Below are 23,411 nucleotides of genomic sequence, written 5' to 3' on the forward strand. Positions count from 1 at the left end.
GAGGGCCTGTTGTCCGGACCTCTGGCAGTCTCTATGGGGGTGCCACAGGGTTCAATTATCAGGCCGACTCTTTTCTCTGTATACATCAATGATGTTGCTTTTGCGGCTGGTGATTCTCTGATCGACCTCTACGCAGACGACACCATTCTGTATACCTCTGGCCCTTCTTTGGACACTGTGTTAACAAATCTCCAGGCGAGCTTCAATGCCATACAACTCTCCTTCCGTGGCCTCCAACTGCTCTTAAATGCAAGTAAAACTAAACGCATGCTCTTCAACCGATCGCTGCCCGCACCTGCCTGCCTACCTAGCATCACTGCTCTGGACGGCTCTGACTTATGTGGACAACTACAAATACCTGGGTGTCTGGTTAGACTGTAAACTCTCCTTCCAAACTCATATTAAGCATCTCCAATCCAAAATGAAATCTAGAATCGGCATCCTATTTCGCAACAAAGCCTCCTTCACTCATGCTGCCAAACATACCCTCGTAAAACTGACTATTCTACCGATCCTCAACTTCGAAACGTCATTTACAAATAGCCTCCAACACTGGATGCAGTTTATCACAGTGCAATCCGTTTTGTCACCAAAGCCCCATATACTACCCACCACTACGACCTGTATGCTCTCATTGGCCGGCACTCGCTTCACATTTGTCGCCAAACCCACTGGCTCCAGGTCATCTATAAGTCCTTGCTAGGTAAAGCGCCCCCTTATCTCAGCGCACTGGTCAACATAGCAGCATCCACCTGTAGCACGCGCTTCAGCAGGTATATTTCATTGGTCACCCCCCAAAGCCAATTCCTCCTTTGGCCACCTTTCATTCCAGTTCTCTGCTGCCAAATACTGGAACGAATTGCAAAAATCACTGACTGTCTTATATCTCCCTCTCTAACTTTAAGCGTCAGCTGCCAGAGCAGCTTACCGATCACTATACCCGTACACAGCCAATGGAGTTTTGCCTAAGCGCTGATATAAGATCAGTTTTGCTTGAACCATAGACATTTGAGTAGTGTAAAAAAGTTAACTGACAGCTGATCTGAGATCTGGGAGACGGAAGGATGACATGAGGGAGAAAGAATGGTGCTAAGAACTAACTGTACAAACCAACATTGGCGAAATATAAACTGAGTACTTTCTCCTATGAGTCAACAAAGGAGAGAAAGTTACATGTCCCTCTCCTGAAAACCTTATGGAGTAGGAATGTGGAAGTTCAGAAATCGAATCCTATAGAAGTGAAGAGGAAGAACTTGTGGTGAAGGCTTCCTCACCTCACCTCAATGAGCAGGGACATGCCTGAAATGACTCTGGCCCAGTGGGAGTTTGTTTCGCGGAGAAAGTAGAGTCATGTGGACTACTTTGGAAGGGGGAGTTGGGTGTTGTTAACTCAGTATCCAGAAGTGGACTTATATAGATTTTTTTGTGTGTCTTCCACCCAGAGGGAGTGGACGCTATGTGTTACGCGCCTCATTGCTCCCGAGGGGCACAGCGGTCTAAGGCACTGTATCTCAGTGCTAGAGGCTTCACTACAGACCCTGGTTCGAATCCAGGTTGTATCACAACTGACCATGATTGGGAGTCCCATAGGGCTGCGCACAATTGGCCCAGCGTCATCCGGGTTAAGGTTTGGCCGGGGTAGGCCGTCATTGTAAATAAGAACTTGTTCTTAACTGACTTGCCGAGTTAAATAAAGGTTCAATAAAAATAAATAAAAGGACAAATTGCTTCCAACACTCTACTCAGCAAACTGGATGCAGTTTATCACAGTGCCATCCGTTTTGTCACTAAAGCACCTTATACCACCCACCACTGCGACTTGTATGCTCTAGTCGGCTGGCCCTCGCTACATATTCGTCGCCAGACCCACTGGCTCCAGGTCATCTACAAGTCCATGCTAGGTAAAGCTCCGCCTTATCTCAGTTCACTGGTTACGATGGCAACACCCATCCGTAGCACGCGCTCCAGCAGGTGTATCTCACTGATCATCCCTAAAGCCAACACCTCATTTGGCCGCCTTTCGTTCCAGTTCTCTGCTGCCTGTGACTGGAACGAATTGCAAAAATCGCTGAAGTTGGAGACTTTTATCTCCCTCACCAACTTCAAACATCTGCTATCCGAGCAGCTAACCGATCGCTGCAGCTGTACATAGTCTATTGGTAAATAGCCCACCCATTTTCACCTACCTCATCCCCATACTGTTTTTATTTATTTATTTTTATTTTTTCTGCTCTTTTGCACACCAATCTCTACCTGTACATAACCATCTGATCATTTATCACTCCAGTGTTAATCTGCATAATTGTAATTATTTGCCTACCTTCTCATGCCTTTTGCACACAATGTATATATAGACTCCCCTTTTTTCTACTGTGTTATTGACTTGTTAATTGTTTACTCCATGTGTAACTCTGTGTTGTCTGTTCACACTGCTATGCCTTATCTTGGCCAGGTCGCAGTTGCAAATGAGAACTTGTTCTCAACTAGCCTACCTGGTTAAATAAAGGTGAAATAAAAAAAAAAATAAAAAAAAATAACTGTGTCAAGCTATGCTCTCCAGAGCAGAGCACCACTGAAGTTAGTGATTACTTAGGTGGCTTTGAGTGTGGAGATGGATCAACTGAAGTTGAAGATCCCTGGTATCTGTGATGCACACCATTTGGTGAGATGCAGATCCAGTGGCGAGCGTGATACTGAGGAGACCCTGTCTGAGGAGACCCTTGATATTGAGTGTTTGCCTGATAAAGTCATGCTAGGATATGTTAGTTATCCCGTGAGAGCGTTTGTGGGTGCCAAGGTTATGGTCATGTTGCAGCAGTGTGTGGGAGGGACATTCCGAGGTGTGGGAAGTGTGCAGGAGGGCATGGGACAAAGGAGTGTGTAGTTTTGGAGGAAAAAGTAGTGTGTTGCAATGTTGGGGGAGTTCATGTTGCTGGGGATCATGTGCGAGTGAAACAGGTTGAGGTTCCAAGGGTTTGAGCAGTGCAAAAAGTGACAAATGCTGAGGCAGTGAGGAAAGTAGAGGATGATGGGCAAAGGGTAAGGGATCATGAGAGAATACCAGTAAGTAGTAGGGCAGGAATGAGTGTCCTGAAATAGTTTGTGTTTTAGCAAGGTTGGTTAATTGGCATTCATCGCTATGGTAATTAACTGTATAGCACAGATGAAAAGGAACAGAAGTAGCAGAAGATAAAAGTAGTAGTAGCAGCAGCAGAAAAGTTATTAGGAGTGAACGATTTTACTGCAGAATAGTTACAGGAGATCTTGAAAGGAGTCCCATCCTCCCAAGCTAGAAGCCAGGAGTAGGAACAGTTGTTGAGAAAAGTTGTTGGATAAGGGGTGTGTTTTGATTTTATAGGTGCAGGGTTAGTGGGTGGTGCAAATGTTATTTTACCGTTCACACACATATATATATATATATATATATTATTGTCAAATTCCGAACTGAGAAAGGCTGGAATACTCAAAAAGCGTCTCATCAGGCGGAAATTCACACGAAGAAGATCTGCGATCTCGGCCGTCACTAGTTACCACAGCCACAAATTCATAAATCACATCATTTCTACAATTTATCTTCTTTAAATGTGGTTTTAAACCTAACCTTGAACCTAACCTTAACTACACTGCTAACATTATGCCTAACCCTAAAACATTTTTTTTAAGCGAATGGTTCATATCTAGCCAATTTTGACTTTGTGTTTTCTAGTGGAATTTTTCTGGCATGAAGGACAGGTTAACTTCCGGGTGTGCGGCATCGGAAACGCTTCATGAGAGAAAGGCGGACCCCTCTGCTGTCCTTTCTTTGAAACTTTATTTTTTAACAATTGCCTGCAGTGCACTATAGAAGTACCAGGTGTTCAATTTAGCAAATTGTTTAATTCCTTTAACGCTGCAAATTTTATAGCCGCCTTCCCTTGACTACGGAGTGATCTGTCAAGAACTGCTTGCCTTGAGAGAAGTTTGACAGCTGCCTTTTTCATTAGGGAAGCCACAGTGAACTCTTGGAACACAAGAAAATGGGGGATAAAGAATTGATGTGGGCCTTGAAAAATGGAGACCTTGACGAGGTTAAGACTCTAATGAAGGTACGATATACTGTAGCTATCTTACTCGCAAATCAGCCAGCTATGTGCGCTAGCTAGCTATGTTTTGTCTGTATAGCTAGCAAACGTTAGCTAGCCATGGCATTGCAAGGTTAGCTAGCTAACTTTCATAGCTAGCTTAGTGTACATACATTAGCTAACTATCCGTTCACCTAACTATCACCAACTCACTGTAGCTAGCTAGAAGGTTTGCTTTTACAAACGTTTATAAAACAATCGTTAGCTAGATTGGGTAAATTGTTAGATAGCTTTAGCAAACTACCATGCTAAACAGAAATGGTTAGCGAGCTACTGCAACAACTTGTTGTAATCTGATTCAATCACTGTGTATCGGTGTGTGTCTGTTTGCTATTCCCTAATGAATGACTATATTAATGCAGAGAAGCATATATATGGTCAAGTACCTAGCTAACGTTAACTACCTATTTAGCTAGATAGTTGGCTCCTGCTTGAGAATCAGTCATGGTTGGTTTTAGCAAGCAGCCAAACTAGCTATAGCCAAATCCACAGGCCCGTGTTGTGACAGCTAGCTAGTGTGCGGGTGTCTCAGAGCTTTGTTGCAAGGCAGATCTATCTAGATGGCTAGCTTGCTAACTTCATGCTGTTGAAAACATGAAGTAGGCCTAATCATAATGCTTGTTTGCGCTCTACTTTGAATGAGGATGTTCCGGGAAATCTTATCATTCAGCTTCCATACTGACTGGGTCTCACTAATTTTCAGGCCACACCTATGCCATTCTTAGAGCAGTGACACATTAGCTATTGGTCTGTAAACTGGTCATTTAGACACTAACTTATTTTGGTCAAATTCTAGACATAAAATAGACCCAAACTTGAATCAATCATATTTGAAGAACACTTTAATGGTGGCAGTCGTTTTGTAGGCATCTCCTTGAAATAGATTTTATCACCAATGTTGCATTCTCTGTAGTCCTACATTCCAGGCACACACCGTGCATTTGGAAAGTATTCAGACCCCTAGACTATTTCCACATTTTGTTACATTTCAGCTGTATACTTTTTTTCTTCTTTTTAAAAAAATCCCTCAACAATCTACACACTACCCCATAATGACAAGGCAAAAACAGGTTTTTAGACATTTTTGCGAATGTATTAAATTTTTTTTCTTTCACATTTGCATAAATTTTCAGACCCTTTACTCAGTACTTTGTTGAAGCACCGTTGGCAGCGATTACAGCCTTGAGTCTAGGGTATGACGCTACAAGCTTGGTACGCCTGTATTTTTGGAGTTTCTCGCATTCTTCTCTGCAGAACTTCTCCAAGCTCTGTCAGGTTAGATGGGAAGCATTGCTGCACAGCTATTTTCAGGCCTCCAGAGATGTTCAATCAGGTTCAAGTCCAGGCTCTGGTTGGGCCACTCAAGAACATTGTACTCTTCGGGACAAGTGTCAATCCTGGTTTCATCAGACCTGAGAATCTTGTTTCTCATGGTCAGAGTCCTTTAGGGCTGTCATGTGCCTTTTACAGAAAAGTGGCTTCCGTTTGGCCACTACCATAAAGGCCTGATTGGTGGCGTGCTGCAGAGATGGTTGTCCTTCTAGAAGGTTCTCCCATTTCCACAGAGGAACTCTGGAGCTCTGTCAGTGACCATCAGGTTCTTGGCCACCTCCCTGACCAAGGCCCTTCTCCGATTGCTCAGTTTGGCCAGGCGGCCAGCTCTAGGAAGAGTTTTGGTGGTTCCAAACAAATTCTATTTCAAGAATGATGGAGGACACTGTTCTTGTGGAGCTTCAATGCTGTAGAAATCTTTTGGTACCCTTCACCATATCTGTGCCTTGACACAATCCTGTCTAGGACCTCTGACAATTTCCTTTGACCTCATGGCTTAGTTTTTGCTCTGACATGCACTGTCAACTGTGGGACCTTTGACGGGTGTGTACATTTCCAAATCATGTCCAGTCAATAGAAACAGGATGCACTTCAGCTCAATTTCAAGTCTCATAGCAAAGTGTCTGCATAAAAAAAAAAAATCTTTATGTACACATTCTTTAACCCTTTACACTTGTGTGCATAAGGTAGTAATTTTGGAATTATGTTAGATTACTCGTTGGTTATTACTGCATTGTCGGAACTAGAAGCACAAGCATTTCGCTACACTCGCATTAACATCTGCTAACCATGTGTATGTGACAAATACATTTGATTTGATTACATATGTAAATAAGGTATTCATGATTTTTTTTTTATTTTAATACATTTGCAACCATTTCTAACCCTATTTTCACTTTGTCATTATGGGGTAGAAGAAGGCTGTAACGTAACAAAATGTGGAAAAGGGGAAGGGGTCTGAATACTCCCCCCAAATGCACAGTACATAAGGTATCTAAGCATTGGATCTTTCTGTGAAGTACCTGAAAATAATACTGTGGTTTGAGGTTTAGCTAGTCTGGTGTAGGTTGAACCCCTTAAAATAGCTGTGGGGCTAACTCTTGTTGAAAGCTGAACCACACTGATGAATCATTGGGTCTGTAGAGCTCCTATGTAAAAGCAACATGTATTTTTATGCATTTTGTTTAGACCGTAGGCTTGGCGCTAGACAATCAGACCTCTATTCTTTATCCTCAACTTATCAGTTGATTAGCTAACTTCTGTGAAACAGCCTAGCCCTAACTATTAGGGTGGACTGTATTTAGGCTCTGCTTTCTTTTCAGCTTTTGGTGATTGAGTCTAATCAAAGTCAGAAGTACAGCTATTTCAAAAAAGTCTTTACTGATTTTGGAACGCAAGGACATTACTAATGCACTGAGTTGCTGTATTACTCATATTGATCTCAAAGGCTGCGTTTACACGGGCAACCCAATTCTGATCTTTTGCCACTAATTAGTCTTATGGCCAATCAGATGTTTTGCCAGTAATTTACCAAAATATCAGAATTTGCCTGCCTGTGTAAACCTAGCCCAATAATCCCAGATAACAATTAAATTGCAATAGGATGGAAATGTTTCAGATCTGGGCCATTCAGTTGCGGAGATGGGTTTTTCCACACAGGCAGAAGCAGGCAGCTCCTAGACACTTCATACTGCACATGTGGATATTAGACTGATCCACTGTCGTTTCCCATATCCCTCAATGAAACCGTTTAAATTGGCCCCATATTACCCAGCTCCTGGAGGTAATATTTGAAAACTATTAGAACGGGGATGAGATACCATCATGCCTAATGGATTCAGTTGGCTTGTGTGTAAAATGAAGGCATGGAATCCGTTTTCCTTAACCTTCAGGGGAATGGTGACACAGGTGAGCATGCCAGAGATGGGTCTCTGTGGGAGATATATATATGCGCGCGCAGTCATACAGCTAGTGACGGGATAGCAGATTGACTACACATCACTGTCGGGTTTAGCCGTTATGTTTGTCATTCATATGTATTCATATTTGAACTGCAGGAAGGGCAACTAGTGTCTGCAGCTGCTGTCTGTTTATCCCATAGGAACCCTTCTCACCAGGCTACATTAGCTCTGATTACAACACATGGATCGACCATAGGCTACGTTTACCTGAGTTATGGAGACCTATCAAGCTTCAGAAATCCAATGAATTGCAGCAACGGCATCCATTGGATCACTGTGCTGTCTAGCCTAAGCTTTTGAGAGCAGGTGAGTGGTGCTAGCATTTCCCAAAGCCTGGCTGTAACCTTTACTGAGCCAGATTGATTATCACGCCCGGCCGGCACAGCTAAAGACTATCCCAGACCCTGACTCATCTCCTGATAGGCTTGTTGCCTTAGGGCAGTTATGCGGTAATGGAATTATGCGGAGACTCAAACAAAAACCATTGACTTCAAAGTTTAGCAAACCATACAACTCTATGCACAACGACTTGTCTACTCTTAACAATTTCCACGGAACATTTTACAAAACACATTTACAGGGAGAACTATGCAAAAACTAAGTTTGATTACTGCACTAAACTGAGAGATTTTACCCTATTTCTTTTACCAAACTTTGCATCAAGTTTTCTTTTTTCACTGTGGAAATTGTTCAAAGTTGTCATTGTGCATAGAGCTGTATGATTTTGTTGAACTTTGAAATCAATGGTTTTTGCTTGGCATATATTTTTCTGCAGGATGCTTAGCAGGTGAATACATTCCAGTCCCCTCTTTCCTCAGGCCATATAGCACCTTTCTCATTAGCTGGCTATGGTATGACATGGCACTGACAACGCTGCCCGGTCTGAGTGACCGGTCTCTGTGATGAGTATTGTCTCTTCAGGACTACCCACCGCTCCACACAATGGACTGTGGCTACAGAGCCTGTCTTTCCTCTTGCCTGCAGGCTTGACATTTTGAGGCCTCGCAATACCACAGCAGGGAGACTCTAGGAAGAGGCGTGTTGTGTGGCGTGATTGTGTGACGGCCTTTGTTTTTTGAACTGAGGGGTGTTTCTGGCACAAGAAAGGATTTCTGTTGTGTGATTCTATTAACTGTGTGCATGTCCATGCAGTAAGTGTTTGTTCCTTTTTAGCAAGCGGGTGACCAAGTCTTGATACAGAAGGGGAAGTTGTGTAGGTGATGGTATCTCAACCGTTTGTATTTTTTTTTTTTAGGATGAGGATGTGAACAGGACCCTGGAGGGTGGCAGGAAGCCCCTGCACTATGCTGCTGATTGTGGCCAGGCTGAGATGCTGGAGTTCCTCCTCTCCAAGGGAGCAGATGTCAACGTAAGAGCTGCTAGTGGGAATACTGCTATCAATATAGGCCTACTGCTGTTATACAGTTATTATAATACAGCTGTCAATATAGGCCTACTGCTGTTATACAGTTATTAGAATACAGCTGTCAATATAGGCCTACTGCTGTTATACAGTTATTAGAATACAGCTGTCAATATAGGCCTACTGCTGTTATACAGTTATTAGAATACAGCTGTCAATATAGGCCTACTGCTGTTATACAGTTATTAGAATACAGCTGTCAATATAGGCCTACTGCTGTTATACAGTTATTAGAATACAGCTGTCAATATAGGCCTACTGCTGTTATACAGTTATTAGAATACAGCTGTCAATATAGGCCTACTGCTGTTATACAGTTATTAGAATACAGCTGTCAATATAGGCCTACTGCTGTTATACAGTTATTAGAATACAGCTGTCAGTATAGGCCTACTGCTGTTATTAGAATACTGCTGTCAATATAGGCCTACTGCTGTTATTAGAATACTGCTGTCAATATAGGCCTACTGCTGTTATGCTGTTATTAGAATACTGCTGTCAATATAGGCCTACTGCTGTTATTAGAATACTGCTGTCAATATAGGCCTACTGCTGTTATTAGAATACTGCTGTCAATATAGGCCTACTGCTGTTATTAGAATACTGCTGTCAATATAGGCCTACTGCTGTTATTAGAATACTGCTGTCAATATAGGCCTACTGCTGTTATTAGAAGACTGCTGTCAATGTAGGCCTACTGCTGTTATTAGAAGACTGCTGTCAATATAGGCCTACTGCTGTTGTTAGAATACTGCTGTCAATATAGGCCTACTGCTGTTATTAGAAAACTGCTGTCAATATAGGCCTACTGCTGTTATACAGTTATTAGAATACTGCTGTTAATATAGGCCTACTGCTGTTATACAGTTATTAGAATACTGCTGTCAATATAGGCCTACTGCTGTTATTAGAATACTGCTGTCAATATAGGCCTACTGCTGTTATTAGAATACTGCTGTCAATATAGGCCTACTGCTTTTATTAGAAGACTGCTGTCAATATAGGCCTACTGCTGTTATTAGAATACTGCTGTCAATATAGGCCTACTGCTGTTATTAGAAGACTGCTGTCAATATAGGCCTACTGCTGTTATTAGAATACTGCTGTCAATATAGGCCTACTGCTGTTATTAGAATACTGCTGTCAATATAGGCCTACTGCTGTTATTAGAATACTGCTGTCAATATAGGCCTACTGCTGTTATACAGTTATTAGAATACTGCTGTTAATATAGGCCTACTGCTGTTATACAGTTATTAGAATACTGCTGTTAATATAGGCCTACTGTTATACAGTTATTAGAATACTGCTGTTAATATAGGCCTACTGCTGTTATACAGTTATTAGAATACTGCTGTGAATATAGGCCTACTGCTGTTATTAGAATACTGCTGTCAATATAGGCCTACTGCTGTTATTAGAATACTGCTGTCAATATAGGCCTACTGCTTTTATTAGAAGACTGCTGTCAATATAGGCCTACTGCTGTTATTAGAATACTGCTGTCAATATAGGCCTACTGCTGTTATTAGAAGACTGCTGTCAATATAGGCCTACTGCTGTTATTAGAATACTGCTGTCAATATAGGCCTACTGCTGTTATTAGAATACTGCTGTCAATATAGGCCTACTGCTGTTATTAGAATACTGCTGTCAATATAGGCCTACTGCTGTTATACAGTTATTAGAATACTGCTGTTAATATAGGCCTACTGCTGTTATACAGTTATTAGAATACTGCTGTTAATATAGGCCTACTGCTGTTATACAGTTATTAGAACACTGCTGTTAATATAGGCCTACTGCTGTTATACAGTTATTAGAATACTGCTGTTAATATAGGCCTACTGTTATACAGTTATTAGAATACTGCTGTTAATATAGGCCTACTGTTATACAGTTATTAGAATACTGCTGTTAATATAGGCCTACTGTTATACAGTTATTAGAATACTGCTGTTATGTTAGTATTTAACAACCGTATTCTAAAATGAGTCCCTCTCCATTTTATTAGTACTGATATGGAAGAAGGCTATGGTGGTAGCCCTCTCTATCTGCTCACGTTAGAGATCAGTTATTACTGATGCCCTAGGAGGAAGGATTTATGTGTTTTCCATTCTGTGTGTTTGCATTCATTTGCTTATTGAATAGACCTAATGGTACCAGAGAGAACAAGTCCCTTATTCTGAATCCACTCATACAAAGCTTCTGCTATAGTCAACCACATACTGTAGTAACGACTCAGACCAACATGACTTAACTACTGTAGACTCTGCTAGTTTTGTTCAGACATGTAGAGAGTGGTTAAGTTCTATATTTGGACCAATGGGATTCCTCCGTTATAAGGGACATGTCATTCTCCTGAAGCCCCCCCTACCAATTCCCTCAGTGTGCAGAGAGCAGCACAGTCTAACTGGCCGGACCACATAGTCTGCCAGAATGCTCCCCTGAGCCTCAACCCATTACCACACTGCAGTGGAGGGAATCGATCTGCTTTTACAATGGGATTGAGTAGAGGGATGGTTGTGGCATTTACAAGTTAGGGAAGGTGACCGTATTGTACAGTTTTGCGCTAGTATCTTTCTAGGTAGCCTCGGTGTGCAATTATTCTTAATATTAGAAATTCTTAACCTTATTCGAAGCTCTTCTTTGGTCTCAGCCCCTCATTATTGCCACACAAGCCTGAACGTGCTTATGGGTGTCACTGACCCAAGACGTTATAGCTAGTTTCACACAGACACATGTTGACCATTCAGCCGATACTTGCTAGAACTGAACGTTCTGACCCTGAATGTACCAATGTGAATTTGGAATGCTTGTTAACTAGGCCCAAATCTCACTGCACACAGTCTGTAGAGCCATGTCCTCTCCCAACCTCCCTTATCTGCCTCATGGTCTGATCACCAACACACTTGTCGTTCACTCCAACATCCATCAGTCTGGCTGTTACACCATTTTGCTTCCTCTAGTCTTGTATCACTAACACCCCCCACACAGAATGTGTAACTCTGTCTCTCTTCCCCAGTCCCTTCAGATAAGGGGCCCAGTCAGGGCTCCTGAAACAGGGGAGATAAATAGTGGCAGAGTGAGTTTCCTCTCTAATTCATTGACGTGATAAGGAGAGAAATAAAAGCACTCCCTCTGAGTTATTTCCTCTGATAACGAGAGTGCCCTTGTGTTGGAGGAAGGGACGACTGGTCTGCTGATGTATGGCGCCTGTCCACGCACAAACCCGCTCACTCCCTTTTTTTCCTCCACTTTCTTTGGTCTCCCACAGGCCCCAGACAAACATGGTATCACTCCGCTGCTCTCTGCCACGTACGAGGGTCACCTGACCTGTGTCAAGATCCTGCTAGAAAAGGTAACGCCGCACACACATGCACAGAGCTGTCTTTACCCAGAGCCAGAGCCATTTCTGTGTTGGAAGTTGTGTGTGTGATGTGTAACTGCTGATGCGGTAACTCCTGTATGACAAAGGACTACAATGAAGGCTGAATGTTCAGTGACTGTCTGGTCCTGCCTGCCCAAACCTTCTGTTCTGTGTGGAGGGAGCTGGAATGTTCCCAGACCTCATCACACAGCACTGCTGCTGTTTGTTCCTATCCCACTAGCTAGCTCCACACACACACACTTCTCACTCTGGAACACTGAGGAGATGATACGATGGCTGAATGTGACACCTCTGTCCTGGCAGTCACCCACTGCTGTAGTGAGGAGCCAACACTTTTCCTGAACACCAAGGAGCTGCTTTTACAGTCCTGTAATGCTGCCATTTTGGATTCATACAATCAGATAGGTTATGTATTCTTTGAGAGGTGATCTTTGTCAAATTATTAAATAATCGTATTCCTAGTACACAATAACTACTATCACAGTGCAGTCGTAGAGCAGTGATTTAGACCATATTTTGTTTCATGCAGAACTGTGCACATACAGGACATGATTTGGGCACTGCCTTGTGGAGGAGTCAGTCACTCACTGTGTTGTGTTTTCATTCAGCTCACGTTTTCCCAGCTGCTATCATGGCATGCCGGCTCAGTGAGGTACCTGTGGTGCAGCCACATAGAAATTACAGATGTCTCTGTTCTCTAATAGTAAGCCCTGTGGAGGCTTATATCACTTTCCTCTCTCTCTCTTTCTCTCTTTCTCTCTTTCTCTCTCCCTCTCTCTCCCTCTCTCTCTCTCCCTCTCTCTCCCTCTCTCTCCCTCTCTCTCTCCCTCTCTCTCTCCCTCTCTCTCTCCCTCTCTCTCCCCCTCTCTCTCCCCCTCTCTCTCCCCCTCTCTCTCCCCCTCTCTCTCCCCCTCTCTCTCCCCCTCTCTCTCCCCCTCTCTCTCCCCCTCTCTCTCCCCCTCTCTCTCCCCCTCTCTCTCCCTCCTCTCTCTCACTCCTCACTCTCTCTCTCTCTCCCCTCTCTCTCTCTCTCCTCACTCTCCCCTCTCTCTCTCTCTCCTCACTCTCCCCTCTCTCTCTCTCTCTCCCCTCTCTCCACTCTCTCTCTCTCTCCCCTCTCTCTCCACTCTCTCTCTCTCTCTCCCCTCTCTCCACTCTCTCTCTCTCTCCCCTCACTCTCTCTCTCTCTCTCTCCCCCCCACTCTGAAAACATGCCAAACTGCTGTGAAATGGATGTACCCCCTCTCTCCCACACTCGTAGCTGCACAACACATGGTAGAAGCACAATATGGCCATTTCTTTCATCGACATGTCAGTACAATTACAAATGACTTTCATAAAACGTGTGTGTGCCTCAGCATTTGTATGTGGATGTTTGTTTTCTTGTTTCTGACTGTGTGAGAATGGAAACCAACAGGCTAATATTTCCAGTGGGTAAGCATCTGTCATCTCCCAGCCCCAGCCAGGCTAAATGAGGTGGGGTATACAAAAGCACCGTGCCGCGCTTATCAGAGTGGCGTAGGCGGCCTCACTCGCCGAGTGATCCAGCGCCACAGCAGTTAAGGGACTTACTCCACTCACCTGTGTCCAAACTCCAAGCGGCGCCCCTTTCTTTGCATCTTACGGACACGACCCGCCACGTAAATCACCCGGCACCAACACTACTGGGAGGGGACACAGTCACGATGCATGCAGAGACCGAGATATCATATGGATTAGAGGTCGACCGATTCTGATTATTTATTTTTTGTTCAACACCGGTACCGATTATTGGAGGACCAAAAAAAGCTGATACCGATTAATCGACCAAATTTATTTTATTTTATTTTTCATTTTATTTAGTATATGTGTGTATATATGTAATAATGACAATTACAACAATACTGAATGAACTCTAACATATTATAATACATAAATAAAAATCGATTTGGGCAAAAAAATAAATAATGAAACCTGTTTGGTTTAAATAACACAAAAACACAGTGTTGGGGAAGAAAGTAAAAGTGCAATATGTGCTAACGTTTAAGTTCCTTGCTCAGAAGATATGAAAGTTGATGGTTCCTTTTAACATGAGTCTTCAATATTCCCAGGTAAGATGTTTCAGGTTGTAGTCATTCTAGGAATTATAGGACTATTTCTCTCTATACCATTTGTATTTCATATACCTTTGACTATTGGATGTTCTTAGGCACTATAGTATTGCCAGCCTAATCTCGGGAGTTGATAGGCTTGAAGTCATAAACAGCGCTGTGCTTCAAGCATTGCTAAGAGCTGCTGGCAAACGCAGGAAAGTGCTGTTTGAATGGATGCTTATGAGCCTGCTGCTGCCCACCATCGCTCAGTCAGACTGCTCTATCAAATCATAGACTTAATTATAATATAATCAACACACAGAAATACGAGCCTTAGTTTCCAGATTTGACTATATTAATGACCTATCATTTCGAAAACAAAACGTTTATTCTTTCAGTGAAATACGGAACCGTTCCGTATTTTATCGAACGGGTGGCATCCATAAGTCTAAATATTGCTGTTACATTGCACAACCTTCAATGTTATGTCATAATTATGTCAAATTTAGCAAATGAATTACGGTCTTTGTTAGGAAGAAATGGTCTTCACACAGTTCGCAACGAGCCAGGCGGCCCAAACTGTGTGTATACACTGACTCTGCTTCCACTGAACGCAAGAGAAGTGGCACAATTTCCCTAGTTAATATTGCCTGCTAACATGAATTTCTTTTAACTAAATATGCAGGTTTAAAAAATATATACTTGTGTATTGATTTTAAGAAAGGCAAGGATGTTTATGGTTAGGTACATTGGTGCAACGACAGTGTGAATCCGCTTGTTAAATCATCACCTGTTTGGCTAAGTAGGCTGTGATTCGATGATAAATTAACAGGCACCGCATCGATTATATGCAACACAGGACAAGCTAGATAAACTAGTGATTATTGATTGTTTTTTGTAAGATACGTTTAATGCCAGCTAGCAACTTACTCCTTGCTGCACTCGCGTAACAGGTGGTCAGCCTGCCACAGTCTCATCGTGGAGTGCAATGTAATCGGTGTCCAAAAATACCGATTGTTATGTTATGATTGTTAACTTGAAATCGGCCCTAATTAATAGGCCATGCCGATTTTAAATTATTATTTTTTATATATTTTTTTTCAAATGTAAAAAAAAAAAGTAGAATTTTTTTTTTTTTTTTTTAAGGAAGAAAAAAAAGTTTTAAATCGGTCAACCTCTAATATGGATGGCACCAGATCACCTCTTAGGGATGGGACACAGTCACGATACATGCAGAGACCGAGATATGTGGCTGGAACCAGATCACCTCTTGGGGCGGGGACAGCCTCGGCGCTATACGTCAGCAATTGAGACCCCATCTGGCAGATATGAGAATGTGGCGTCTGTCATCAGGCGACGGCAGGACCGGGTCACCGTCCAGCCAAGGGCTCATCAACAGGGGTTAGGCCGGAAGTGGAGTGCGAGGAGATATGAGTTGACGCTCCACGTCACAGCAGCCTGATGTCTCGTTTCAGCCAGAAGCTACAGCACCAGCAGCAGGACTGGAGCTCTGAAACACTTTCTCTCTGGCTACCTTTAACCACACTGTTATTACACATCAAGAGCAACAGCAGGCCAGTGCTTGAATGTCTCCTCATTGATTCATGTCCGCTCGTTTATTCAGCTTTAAGAAACATTCAGAGGAATCGAATACTGCATCGGTGGTCCACTACTACCAGAATGTATCATTCATGATAACTCAAGTATTCATTCTGGACAAAATGCTTGACAGTCTCGGAAGTGTGCACCTGAGCATCATGGGAGCTGACCTCTGACTGCCCACAGGTGGTTCCTGCATTATCGAAGGCCTGTTAACCCTGTGTTTGACCCTAACCAGCCAGCATGCTGGGGGAGGGAGAGTTGCTGACTTGACTACAGGCCAGAGAGACGGCTTCAGAAGAACACAGGGCTTGTTAATTATGAATCAGCACTGAAGCCCTCCCTACCTCCCTTAACAACTCCCACTCTTTTACTTTTATTAAACCCTCGTCAGAGGACAAATGTTTTTAATTTTTTATTTTACAGCTTTTGTGCTACATATACAGTGGGGCAAAAAAGTATTTAGTCAGCCACCAATTGTGCAAGTTCTCCCACTTAAAAAGATGAGGCCTGTAATTTATCATAGGTACACTTCAACTATGATAGACAGACATGAGAAAAAAATTCCAGAAAATCACTGTCGGATTTTTTATAAATTTATTTGCAAATTATGGTGGAAAATAAACTTTTGTTATTGACCAAATACTTCTCAATACTTTGTTATATACCCTTTGTTGGCAATGACAGAGGTCAAACGTTTTCAGTAAGTCTTCACAAGGTTTTCACACACTGTTGCTGGTATTTTGGCCCATTCCTCCATGCAGATCTCCTCTAGAGCAGTGATGTTTTGGGGCTGTTGCTGGGCAACACAGACTTTCAACTCCCTCCAAAGACTTTCTATGGGGTTGAGGTCTGGAGGCTGGCTAGGCCACTCCAGGACCTTGAAATGCTTCTTACGAAGCCACTCCTTCGTTGCCCGGGCGGTGTGCTTGGGATCATTGTCATGCTGAAAGATCCAGCCACGTTTCATCTTCAATGCCCTTGCTGATGGAAGGCTTTGTTACTTTGGTCCCAGCTCTCTGCAGGTCATTCATTAGGTCCCCCCGTGTGGTTCTGGGATTTTTGCTCACTGTTCTTGTGATCATTTTGACCCCACGGGGTGAGATCTTGCGTGGAGCCCCAGATCGAGGGAGATTATCAGTGGTCTTGTATGTCTTCCATTTCCTAATAATTGCTCCCACAGTTGATTTCTTCAAACCAAGCTGCTTACCTATTGCAGATTGTCTTCCCAGTCTGTTGCAGGTCTACAATTTTGTTTCTGGTGTCCGTTGACAGCTCTTTGGACTTGGCCATAGTGGAGTTTGGAGTGTGACTGTTTGAGGTTGTGGACAGGTGTCTTTTATACTGATAACAAGTTCAAACAGGTGCCATTAATACAGGTAACGAGTGGAGGACAGAGTAGCTAGCCTCTTAAAGAAGTTGTTACAGGTCTGTGAGATCCAGAAATCTTGCTTGTTTGTAGGTGACCAAATACTTATTTTCCACCATAATTTGCAAATAAATTCATTAAAAATCCTACAATGTGATTTTTTTGGGGGATTTTTTTTCTTCATTTTTGTCTGTCATAGTTGAAGTGTCCCCCCTCACTGTTGTCTTGCAGTACAAAGCCATCCCCCCTCACTGTTGTCTTGCAGTACATAGCCATCCCCCCCTCACTGTTGTCTTGCAGTACATAGCCATCCCCCCCTCACTGTTGTCTTGCAGTACATAGCCATCCCCCCCTCACTGTTGTCTTGCAGTACATAGCCATCCCCCCCTCACTGTTGTCTTGCAGTACATAGCCATCCCCCCTCACTGTTGTCTTGCAGTACATAGCCATCCCCCCCTCACTGTTGTCTTGCAGTACTTAGCCATCCCCCCCTCACTGTTGTCTTGCAGTACATAGCCATCCCCCCCTCACTGTTGTCTTGCAGTATATAGCCACCCTCCCCTCACTGTTGTCTTGCAGTACATAGCCATCCCCCCCTCACTGTTGTCTTGCAGTACATAGCCATCCCCCCCTCACTGTTGTCTTGCAGTATATAGCCACCCTCCCCTCACTGTTGTCTTGCAGTACAGCCATCCCCTCTCACTGTTGTCTTGCAGTGTATAGCCATCCCCCCTCACTGTTGTCTTGCAGTATATAGCCATCCCCTCTCACTGTTGTCTTGCAGTGTATATAGCCATCAGCACCCTGCTCGTGTTTTGGTCAAACAGCCCTCCTATCTTTTTCCTCTTCTTTGAGCACAGTGCAGCCAACAGAAGTATTTCTCCATCCCTATACAGATATCGATCTCTCCTTTCTTTCCTCTCCTCCCTCGTTCAAGGCCATGTAAAATATGCCCCGTGAACGGCCCCACAGCCGCTTGACTGGAGCGGGCGGGTCGATGGACTCCTGTAAGCATCACATCTTATAACCAATCCTGAGGGGAGGAGATCTGAGGGCCTGATAGATTATGCATGGGCAGTCTCTCCTTTCCACTCAATAATGGCATAATGAAGACTTAATGGACACCTTGGCCAAGAGGCAGACTTACATAACCCCTATTACTACTTACTACATACACACACACACACACACACCGACACCGTGGCGTTGTTTTGCTCTGTCACTCCAGGATGCTGTGACTGGCCTACGTTTCACTTAGCTCCGGCTGTATCACATCTGGCTGTGATTGGGCGGCGCTCAATTGGCCCTGCGCTGTTCGGGTCTTGCCGGGGTAGGCCGTCATTGTAAATAAGAATTTGTTCTTAACTGACTTGCCTAGTTAAAGGTTAAATACATTTAAAAAAATAGTTGCAGCCTCAATCTCTTCCTGGCTGGATGTTGTTTGGACCATCAGTGTTTACTGGCTGCCATCATTACTCCCATTTTAGACTAGCTCATTATTCTAAGTGGAGACCGGTGGATGTCCATGGTAGATGGCCTCCTCCACGTCCCTCAAGTCTACAGTTGTTTTCTCCCCCCTGTCAGTAGAGCCCAGGGAGAGTGAGAAGCCGTGTCGGTGTACGACAACACGAGTCAGGGAATGCTCATTAGATGGTGCTGGAAGGCTCCTGTAGGTAGTCTGCTAGGTAGCAGCCTTCTCCCAGGCTGTGTTGACTAGGAGTCTTGTTGAGGTGAGCGTCAGGGTGAAGTGGTGCTGTTGTGTAAATGAGGCCTGTGGAGTACTGTTACGTCTGGGTCCTCCTCCACTGGTACCAGCTGCTAGCTAATGACTTCCCCTGAGCTAGAGGGCCTAGTCCACCCGTACCAGCTGCTAGCTAATGACTTCCCCTGAGCTAGAGGGCCTCCTCCACCGGTACCAGCTGCTAGCTAATGTCTTCTCCTGAGCTAGAGGGCCTAGTCCACCGGTACCAGCTGCTAGCTAATGACTTCCCCTGAGCTAGAGGGCCTCCTCCACCGGTACCAGCTGCTAGCTAATGACTTCCCCTGAGCTAGAGGGCCTCTTCCACCGGTACCAGCTGCTAGCTAATGTCTTCTCCTGAGCTAGAGGGCCTCTTCCACCGGTACCAGCTGCTAGCTAATGTCTTCTCCTGAGCTAGAGGGCCTCTTCCACCGGTACCAGCTGCTAGCTAATGTCTTCTCCTGAGCTAGAGGGCCTAGTCCACCGGTACCAGCTGCTAGCTAATGTCTTCTCCTGAGCTAGAGGGCCTCCTCCACCGGTACCAGCTGCTAACTAATGTCTTCTCCTGAGCTAGAGGGCCTCTTCCACCGGTACCAGCTGCTAGCTAATGTCTTCTCCTGAGCTAGAGGGCCTCCTCCACCGGTACCAGCTGCTAGCTAATGACTTCCCCTGAGCTAGAGGGCCTCCTCCACCGGTACCAGCTGCTAGCTAATGTCTTCTCCTGAGCTAGAGGGCCTCCTCCACCGGTACCAGCTGCTAGCTAATGTCTTCTCCTGAGCTATAGGGCCTCTTCCACCGGTACCAGCTGCTAGCTAATGTCTTCCCCTGAGCTAGAGGGCCTCCTCCACCGGTACCAGCTGCTAGCTAATGACTTCCCCTGAGCTATAGGGCCTCTTCCACCGGTACCAGCTGCTAGCTAATGTCTTCTCCTGAGCTAGAGGGCCTCCTCCACCGGTACCAGCTGCTAGCTAATGTCTTCTCCTGAGCTATAGGGCCTCTTCCACCGGTACCAGCTGCTAGCTAATGTCTTCTCCTGAGCTATAGGGCCTCTTCCACCGGTACCAGCTGCTAGCTAATGTCTTCCCCTGAGCTATAGGGCCTCCTCTTCCTCCTTGTTCTCTTTGCCGTCAGCCCGCTAGAGCTGAGAACACGATGACCATGGAGAACACCAGGCTTGGTCACGATGCCTCACTAACACACCATCCAACTACAAGTGTTGAGGCTTCGCTCGCTTGCGCTCTCTCTCTCGCTGTGTGTCTGAAGATTGCTGGTTTGTTTAACCATGTTACCACATTTATTTGGTGATAGTTTTGTCCTGTTATGAATATTGAAACCCATACAATCTCACTAAGCCAGGTCGTCATTGTAAATAAAAAATATATATAACTTTTCACAAAGTTGCATCAGAACACTGTAAACTGTATTGTTAGATGCAAGTAAACTCTTAAATTGAGCTTTTCCCCCAATTTTAGAGATCTCTATCGAAGACGGTATCCACCAGTCCTGTTTAATCCCTGTAGCCCGATGCCCCGCCCTGATGCCCCGCTCCAGTGCCCCGCCCCGATGCCCCGCTCCGATGCTTCGATGCTCCGCCCCGATGCCCCGCTCCGATGCCCAGTTCCCCGCTCCGATGCTCCGCTCCAGTGCCCCGCTCCAGTGCCCCGCCCCGCTCCGATGCTCCAGTGCCCCGCTCCCATGCTCCAGTGCCCCGCTCCGATGCCCCGATGCCCCGCTCCGATGCTCCAGTGCCCCGCCCCGATGCCCCGCCCCGATGCCCCGCCCCGATGCCCCGCTCGATGCCCCGCTCCAGTGCCCCGCCCCGATGCCCCGCCCCGCTCCGATGCTCCGCTCCATTGCTCCGCCCCGCTCCGATGCTCCGCTCCAGTGCCCCGCTCCAGTGCCCCTTTTGGCAGCACATACACACACACTTTCTGCCTGGCACTCAGTGGGTCAAGTTCTCCACTCGACAATGGCGTGTTCTCTGCCCGGGCTCCGTAAGTCCCCGCTAAGAGGCTAAAGTTTTCCGTTTAAGTTGATGGTCTGGTAATGCTCAACCACTCGTCAGCTAGTCTTCTTGTACGTTTTATCCCACTTTGTCTGTTATTTGCAACCCTTGCTGCATTCCCTTCACCCTCATTCACCTTCACTGTCTTGTTCTAAAACTGTGTGTGTGTGAAATGAAGAGAAACATTGGGTTAGAGGGAGTCGGCCAGAGCAGGGCACTGCACAACTTTGCTCATCTTGAACCTATAATGAGTAGTAGTTTGGGATGCTTGTTGATGAGTTAATCAGTGATTCTGCGCAGTGCCTTGCCGCTCCTTTTGGACTGCACTTGGTGAGAGAGACCACATCACAGAGGGGTTTGAGGGGGACAGGCAGGTTGGCCCACACTCTCACAGAGCATTACTGATGGGCTGAACCTGTGGCCTTGGGTAGAATGCTGGATGGGGGTGTGGGGTGAACACTGATTCTAACCTTGGCCTGTGGTTCAATTTGAGAGAGCGGGTTCACACTGAGGTTGAGGCCTTGATGCTCCACTCAGATCATAATGTCTCCCTGTCATGTCCCCCCCCCCTCCCCCAGGGAGCCGACAAGGAGCAGAAAGGACCAGACGGACAGAGCGCCTTCGAAGCCGCCGAGACCGACGCCATCAAGGCTCTCCTCAAGTGAGACGGGAGCCTAGAAGGGACGGACGGATGCAGCAGTGGTCCCCCAGACAGACAAGATGGACACACCCCTTCCCCCGACCTCTGTCTTTAGCACTGCTTTGTCTGTTTGTGTTTTTGTTTTTTTCCCTTTTTTGTTTTTTTAAGTTGTAGGGATTCTCTCTTCTTGCCTCTTCAGTAGCCATTGAATGGATGGACTTGTCAATCATGTCTCCCTTGGGGACCAAACACTGAGGGGAAAAGCACTGACTTGGACCCTCCCAGAACACACAAGGATGCAATGTAAAAAAATGAATAGAGCTTAACACTTAAATATGATCGCTCTCAAGTCCTGTGTGCACTCCTTGCACAAAGATGTTGGCAGAAAAACCGGAGACATTCAATAGTGTTCAATTTTGTTGGCCGTTTTCAGTATTGTAAGACCACTTGGTTATATTCATCTTCCAAACATCAGTTGTGCTAGATGGAGAACGGTTGTAAAGATGAATTCTATTAGCCCAGTAAGATGGCCTCTTTCCCCTGGCTGTGTGCTGTAGCTCTTCTCTGTAGACCTGACTGGCTAACTGTCCAGCGCTTCAACTAGGGGGGTTTGTACTGTATGAGAGGGTAGGTCCTGTTTAGGTCGCTAATAATATTGGTTACCCACTCTCTACGTAACCCTCTACTGATAACATATCACACTAAACATTAATGACCAAGGTTACTCTAACGTATAATAGCGTAAATACCCCCTTGACCAATCACCACGTTGGCTATTACAAAAAATGTATGTTTAAAAAAAGGAAAAAAAGGATTAATCTGTTATTAAAACATTGCTGTGTAGTGATGGCATTATGTCAACATTGACCATTATGCAATTTAGAATTGCATAATGTTTTTCTCTTTTTGAGTGAGTTTTGAACGTGTTCTGATCTGCAATCCTTTGTTGCCGCAGTGTGTTTTGTATTAGATGAATTTGGTGGGTGGGCTCTGAACGGAGGGATATACAGGGGTTTAGGGTTCAAACTGTGGATCGGGGAAATGATCGTCCTCTCGCTCTCTGGGTTTGATTAACCTGCCGGCTCTGCTGCATGTCAGAACTGCTTCTACTGCTACGTTCTCCAAAATGGCTGCCTTCCTCTTTTGGTTGCTTTCAAGTAATTACAATGCAATGGTAACAAAATACTTTCTCTCTGGCATTGTTGTGAGGGGAAAACTGAAATAAAAAATCTTAATTATTCTTTGTGTGGTAATCCATTGATTTTTGTTTTCTGCTGGTATTGTCACATTTCAGTCAGTCTTTACAAATAGAAAAACACTCATTGACTCTGAACGGACACTTCTGAGCGGTGCGTACACTTAACTGTAATCTATATTAGTTCCTTTGTATACAGCTATACACGTCTGTGGACCCACTTACCTGCGAGGCTGCGATCCATACTAGGTGCTTTGTATACAGCCATGCCCTCCATCTTAATGACTTGAGTATTGCTTGTGTCTTTGTCAAACTGTCAGCAGCATCAAAGCCCCCCTCCAGCTGTGTCTGAGCCTGGAGCACAGTGGGTTGTCCTGAATGAATAACAAGCAGCAGCTATTGATTCCTCATTATACTGTCTGGGCTCTGAGTGGTGAGTGTCTCTGGCAGGGGGAAAAAATGACTTGCTCATATTGTTCACTGACTGCTGCCTCGAGTGCCCCCAGTCACAGGTGAACTAGCTAGCTCGCTCTCCCCCCGGTTAAATACCCTCTGCTTAGACGTT

The 23,411-nt window shown here is 44.9% G+C and overlaps 1 protein-coding gene across 1 annotated transcript; it reads left to right on the plus strand.

Annotated features, from left to right (window-relative positions):
* The first annotated feature begins 3,832 nt into the window (after positions 1-3,832).
* On the plus strand, positions 3,833-22,891 carry LOC110499978 (myotrophin). Its single transcript, XM_021577064.3, has 4 exons — positions 3,833-4,085; positions 8,670-8,783; positions 12,115-12,198; positions 21,590-22,891. Exons 1-4 carry the CDS (start codon positions 4,017-4,019, stop codon positions 21,674-21,676), a joined length of 354 nt encoding a protein of 117 aa, XP_021432739.1. The 5' UTR covers positions 3,833-4,016; the 3' UTR covers positions 21,677-22,891.
* Positions 22,892-23,411: the final 520 nt, after the last annotated feature.

The sequence above is a fragment of the Oncorhynchus mykiss genome, chromosome 21, assembly GCF_057628025.1.
Source record: "Oncorhynchus mykiss isolate SJ-2025 chromosome 21, ASM5762802v1, whole genome shotgun sequence".
Lineage (NCBI taxonomy): Eukaryota > Metazoa > Chordata > Actinopteri > Salmoniformes > Salmonidae > Oncorhynchus > Oncorhynchus mykiss.

Bases quoted from the DNA above. Each gene is read 5' to 3' on its own strand.
- LOC110499978 (XM_021577064.3), top strand. From the start codon at position 4,017: ATGGGGGATAAAGAATTGATGTGGGCCTTGAAAAATGGAGACCTTGAC. The intron at 8,784-12,114 runs GTAAGAGCTGCT...GGTCTCCCACAG, and splicing joins CCAAGGGAGCAGATGTCAAC to GCCCCAGACAAACATGGTAT. The intron at 12,199-21,589 runs GTAACGCCGCAC...CCCCTCCCCCAG, and splicing joins TCAAGATCCTGCTAGAAAAG to GGAGCCGACAAGGAGCAGAA.